The sequence below is a fragment of the Argiope bruennichi genome, chromosome X2, assembly GCF_947563725.1.
Source record: "Argiope bruennichi chromosome X2, qqArgBrue1.1, whole genome shotgun sequence".
Classification (NCBI taxonomy): domain Eukaryota; kingdom Metazoa; phylum Arthropoda; class Arachnida; order Araneae; family Araneidae; genus Argiope; species Argiope bruennichi.
In genome coordinates, this window is record NC_079163.1 from 47499245 (window position 1) to 47505639 (window position 6395).

General features: G+C 34.3%; 1 protein-coding gene across 1 annotated transcript; it reads left to right on the forward strand.

The window, feature by feature from the left end:
* Positions 1-290: 290 nt before the first annotated feature.
* Positions 291-1325, forward strand: LOC129959736 (uncharacterized). The gene has a single exon (XM_056072627.1). It carries the CDS (start codon positions 291-293, stop codon positions 1323-1325), a length of 1035 nt encoding a protein of 344 aa, XP_055928602.1.
* Positions 1326-6395: the final 5070 nt, after the last annotated feature.

The window sequence follows — 6395 nt, forward strand, 5'->3', positions numbered from 1 at the left end:
GGTAAATTATCTTCATACATCACATGTAGTTTGGCATCAATTGATAGGCAAAATGCATCAATGCATCCGAACTACATATTCTCGCGAAAGATTCAGTAATACTGTTAGATTCAAGCCAAAGATCTATATTTCGTAGCTGTCGTTTATTAATGCCATGCAAGGATTTCGCCGCCTTATCAAAGATTCACAATTTTATGCGAAGGAAGGAGATATATAATGGAGAGTATGCGAGAAAAATTTTTGGGAAGACAACTCTGGTTTAGAATGGAAGCAGTTAAAGAAAGATAAAAATGTCTAGTGATAGTCAGTCTCGGTTCAGCCCTCACAATATTGAAACATTCCAATATAAAAGTGTCACCTTTGGAGTGAAATGTAGCCCATTCTTACTTGCCGCAGTTATTAAACTGCATTTAGAAAAATTCGAAAGTGAATATGAAGAAGCGTGTAAAATGTTGAGCTATTTGTACTTAAATGACCTAGGAGCTGGCACGTCAAGCGTTTCCGAGGCTATAAAATTGAACAAAGAAATGATTTATATTCTAAGTCGGGCCAGCTTGAATCTTCGAAGATGGGCTACGAACTCCCCAATACTAAATGAAGCTTGGAAACAAGCTAATGTTGACCGTCTTGAAACATCCGAAGAATTAGGTGTGCCATTAAAAATTCTTGGACTCATTTGGGACAATATCAACGATAAATTTACCATAGACATTCATCAAATTTCTAAGACGAAGGATAGTAATCTTTCAAAGCGATTGATTCTGAGCATCTGTGGGATGCTGTTTGATCCATTGGGGATGATAACCCCTTTTACTGTCAGAATGAAGTTGTTACTACAGAACACCTGGGAACGGGAGCTCAAATGGGATGAACCACTACCACCGGACATTCAAGAGACATTTCTGTCATGGCTGGATGAGGTAAAAACTATTCCTCAGATTTCTTTGTCTCTTCCTTATTTCCTTGATACAGAGACTCCAATGGCTGAAATTCACATTTTCTCCGATGCAAGCCCAAAGGCTTATGGTTGTGTGGCTTACTTCAAGAAAGTGACCAACTGGAAGGTGAACTCTAGTTTCATAGTGGCGAAATGCCGCCAAGCTCCATTGAAAAAATTGAGTCTGCCCAGACTCGAACTCATGGGAGCCCTTGTTTCTGCCAGATTAGCAGAATACTTAAAACGAGCATTTTCCTGGATTACATCTGACCACATCTTCTTCTGGTCGGATTCGCAAATCAGCCTTCATTGGATAAAAGGAGACCCTCTACGATGGAAAGAGTTTGTGAGAAATCGCGCATGGGAGATCCAGGAGAAAACCAATTGAGAGCAGTGGAATTACTGCAGAGGAAAGACGAACCCCGCAGACAAGTTAACCCGAGGACTGTCTATCCGAATGTTAGCGCAAGGTGATGTTTGGTGGCATGGTCCAGACTGATTGTTTAACCCAGATCTATTACTTGACAACACAGTGAACAGCGAATTCAACGAAGTTGAAGTAGGAAACGAATTAAAGAAAGATTATGTTCCAGCGAGCAACCTAGTAATGACTGTAACCGGAACTAATTGTGATGATTATCTCGATAAACATCTCAAAATCACAAATGACCATGTAAAACTTATTTGTATTATTTCACATATTTTTAGATTTTCAGCTAATTGTAGGTACCCTCTGTCAAGGACTTCAGGGCCCATTACGACTGATGAAAGGATTCAGGCAGAAAACCAATTAATTCGAATAGTTCAACATGGTAAGTTTAAGGAGGAAATTAGAGATTTGAAAAGAGGTAAGAATGTTTCAAAGAAAAGTAAACTGTTAACCTTAAATGTATTTTTGGACAAAAATGATATTCTAAGAGTGGGAGGCAGGTTATAAAATTCCAAATTAAATGGTTATTCAAAATATCCTATTATGTTACTATCGAATCATATTTTAACTTACAATATTTTTGTGCATTATCACAAGAAATATTTACATTTGGGAGCACAGGCTTTGTTATATTAGGTACGTCAGAAATTTTGGCCAATCAATGGTAAACATAATTGTAAAAAGGTGATATTTAATTGCATTACTTGTTTGAAAAACAAACCTGTTTTAACATCCCAATTAATGGGTGATTTACCAGCTGATCGCGTAACCCCTAATAATGTATTCAACATTACTGGTATTGACTTTGCTTGCCCATTCTTCTTAAAATTCAAAATTCAGAGAAAAGGTATATTTGTGTGCTTGAAAGGTATTTATGTGTGCTTATGTACTAAAGCCTTGATTTCGTAACAGATCACCCATCTGACTGTTTTATTGCAAGTTTAAAGTGTTTCTTTGGAAGGAGAGGTAAATGTGCAAAAATTCTTACTGACATTTCCAAAACATTTGTCGGTGCAAACAAAGAACTTAAAAGGCTGTATAATCTTGTCAACTCTCCTGATCAATGTTTAAGTGAATTTTTAATTTCAGAATCTATTGAATGGAAGTTCATTGCACCTAAATCGCCGAATTTTGGAGGTATTTGGGAAGCCGTAGTAAAGTCCTTTAAATTCCATTTAAAACGCGTACTAGGAAATCAAAAACTAACTCTGGAAGAATTTCTAACAATTTTGGCTGAAATTGAATGCGTCCTAAATTCTAGACCCCTTACTCCGCTATCTCCGGAATTCGACGATTTTGAAACTTTGTCACCTGGTCATTTTTTGATTGGCAGACCAATTAATGGAATTTCCGAACCATTGTTAATTAAATTAAATGAAAATTGATTATCATAATAGCAAAAAATTACAAAATTTTCTCAAAGTATATGGAAAATATGGAAACGCGATTATCTTTGCAGTTTACAACAACGTTACAAATGGAAATTTAATAAGGATAATGTAAAACTCGGAACACTTGTTCTGATAAAAAATAATAATTTACCTGGAACAAAGTGGTTGTAGGGAAGAATTACTGAAGTTTTCCACGGTAATGACAACCAAATTAGAGTAGTCAATATTAAATTACCAAATAGTAATATCCTAAAACGAAATTTTCGTGATACAGCTATTTTATCCTCTGGAAATGAAGTGTATTAATGTTATTGTTATTTGTTTTAGTTTATAATATATATATTATGGAATTTAATAATCAGAATTGTATTTCTATTTATACTAATTGTATAATTTGTATTATTGGGAATTTATTGTGACTATAGTATGCAATGTTATGAAGGTCTTCATCCGGGAGGTGGATGTTAGAGTTTTGATTCCCTCCGGTGGAGAAAAGGAAAAATTCTGTTCTCCTAAACCAGATGTATTCGAGACGTCGATGCGGCGACATGTACACACACACACTCTCTCTCTCTCTCCTGTCTTTGTGTTGTGATGTGCTTGTGTGGTAGCTTAGAAATGTCCGTGTCCATATATGTGTCAAAATAAAACCTATGAAAGTTTCAACTCCTGCTTCGTCATTTATGGAATGTGTCATGCACTGATTGAACACCGAGGAACTCAAATCTGTAGTAGCATCTTCCAACTCATCCTCTTTACTCATGCTTATTTTTCTTAGGGAGTAGATAGTGTGGGTGAATGATTGTTCGTTTTAACTTTCGTCTATATACGTAGTTATTTAAAAAAAAGACTCTAAATAATTTAGTCTACGTTATCCCAAAGCAAATCCCAATTTAAATTTTAATTATTATAAAGAATTTTATTTTCATTGTTAGTTCATTGAATGTGCAATGCAAATCCTCTATACAATGGATTTCTTGTTAAAACCAATACTCATTATATCGGTCTTTCATTGTATTTAACCAATTAAACACGATTACCGTCATTTAAGTCAGTTTTAGATGCGATTACCATCATTGATATCAATTTTAGATGTATTTAGATTAGAATTACCACAATAACCATGGTGTCAGTTTTCAAATAAATTCTAAAACAATTAGATCAAGTACTTTTATTTCAACCTTATACTTAAAATTTTGTTCAGTAATAAGCATTAAAACGAACAAATGAAGTGAAGTGTTGTAAAATATAAAAGCATTAAACAATGAACAAAACCATAAACTCACATCTACAGTGGAGTATGTTTGGGCAATCAAAATTAAAATATGTGAACACTAGTATAAAATTAGTTCTTGGACGAACGGGCACTGATATCTAATGGAGGAATTTCCACTTTCACCCCAGTTTCTTTCTTGATACATTCAATAATTGTGGAAGCAACGTCTGCAGATTTCCTAAGATTTTTAATAAATGATTTCAATGCAATACGAATCATTTTAATTTTGTCAAGAAGAATAATCAAACGATTAAGGTGAGGGGAATAAATATTAAATCCCATTGTATGTACGTTCTTGTGAAAGTTATCAATATTCGATTTAGCTATGCTTAACCATTTAACCTTTAGCGTGATTTCTTGGCGTACGATTATTAAATTAATAAGAACAAATGTACGATATTCAAGAGGCAAATGGCTGGTTCCTGTAGTCTCCACATGCTGTATAACTGACACTACCTCATCAAAAACTTCTCTAAATTCATTCACAATGGCTTCATACAATTTAACTTTCTTTTCAACATAATCTAAAAAGCTAACAAATTGTGGGCCGTAAACTTCTTTGTATTTAAGTGACTGCAGGTTGAAAATCATTAATTCACTTAGCCGTCTAGCATTCCATTCTTTACAAACTGTACTGTTAGATTCTGCAACCTTTTGGAGAACTGATGTTAATAAATCAGATTTCTTTTTAGTGGTAATTGATGAGGCGCTATCGCTCTGAGTGGGTCCTGTAGAATCGCTGCCATTGTGGACGGATAGTGTTGTGGAGCTGTCATCTTCAGTATCTTGGATGACATCTTTAGTCGATAATTCAATTTCTTCCGCATCAGCTTCAACTATGTTTGATGCCATATTTCGAAACTTCGTCGGAACGGTACAGAATTCCAAGACCTGAAAATAGTATTTCTTTTGTTAGTAGTGCCTTTGGAAAAGAGAAAGAGGATTTACTAGCTTTATTTCAAGAGAATAGTGCCATGTGATTTACATTATCCTAACAATGAAATCAATTCAGTTCTACGTTTGATGGCCTCCCGCTGATGTGGTGTGGAAGTTTGGAGAGGGAGGTGTTAGCTCAGCTGTCGTCCTCATCATCTGACCGCTGTTCAAAATTACGAGGCCCGTCCCAAAATAGCCGTAGTATTGCTTTAATATATAACAAAACTATCCACATAAATCCACATAATTTAATTAAATTCTCAGAACCAGCTTTTACCATATGTGGAATATATTACTAATAAATCCTCTTTTGCATGTTTAAAAACTTTTAAAATAAATTGTTTTATATTTTTAAAAAAGCCCAATTCTATATTTAAATAGTATTTAGATTATGCCCTAAGTCTTTTTATTATTGTTTAATATATGAACCTCGAATTTATTTATTCGAGAAATACTGAAACCACTCTCTAGAAAGGGCCCCGCGATTGATGGAGAAAATGGATGGAGGGTCTGTTTATATTTCGTAAAAAGGTAAATTGTGATTATTATTCCGGATACTTGGAAATTAGAAGATTAAAAAGAAAAACTGCGGATACCTCGTAATATTGTCAGAAAAGATTGCTATTTACAATAAAATACTTTAGAGAAATTTTTATTTACAGTATGAAGCCTACGTTTCAAATTTCGATGAATAAATGGAAGATATGTTCTTAAAATTTGCTAATTCACTTTTCTGCAAAGTAATAATTTTTTTTTTATGTTAAAACGCTTTTTTATTTGTTATTGAATTTTTTTATAATATTTTGAGATTAACGACGTAAAATATTTTTCGTATCAGTTCTGAAAGTTTTTTTGCCGTTTGAATTAGCCATATAAGCAATCAATACGAAAGTTTCAGTTAAACGCCTCTACATTTGCATCCATTTTTTTTTTCTGCAGATCAATAGAGTTTGTTCCCGGAATTGACAGCCCTGCTGGCTTGTGCGCATGCATTAGGATGCGTTTACTTAGTCATAAGCGCATGCATTAGGATGCGATAGGAGTGAGTGGGACTGTCGATACTGCTACATACAACGGTGACAGGGAGGTTGGCTGTACATAAGAAGTGGTGAGAGGGAAAATGCAAGGAGGGAATGTTTACAATTATACTCTGTTCCACCCTAACTTGACAGTAGAGTATATTCCAGGCATGCCGAATCACAGTCGTTGTCAGGGGAACTGGGTTACTTTAAACTACAAAGTTACTAGAAATGCAGATCGCTGGCGAAACTTTATCTCGCAAATTTTTCACCAAATAGTAAATATTTATTAACTTTATTATCACTTTAAATCAGAGAATTAATTTTTTTCCTTATTTTGTACAATATTATTGATACGTTATTCTAATAAATCATTAAAATTATGTCATTTCGTTTCATCGTTTTT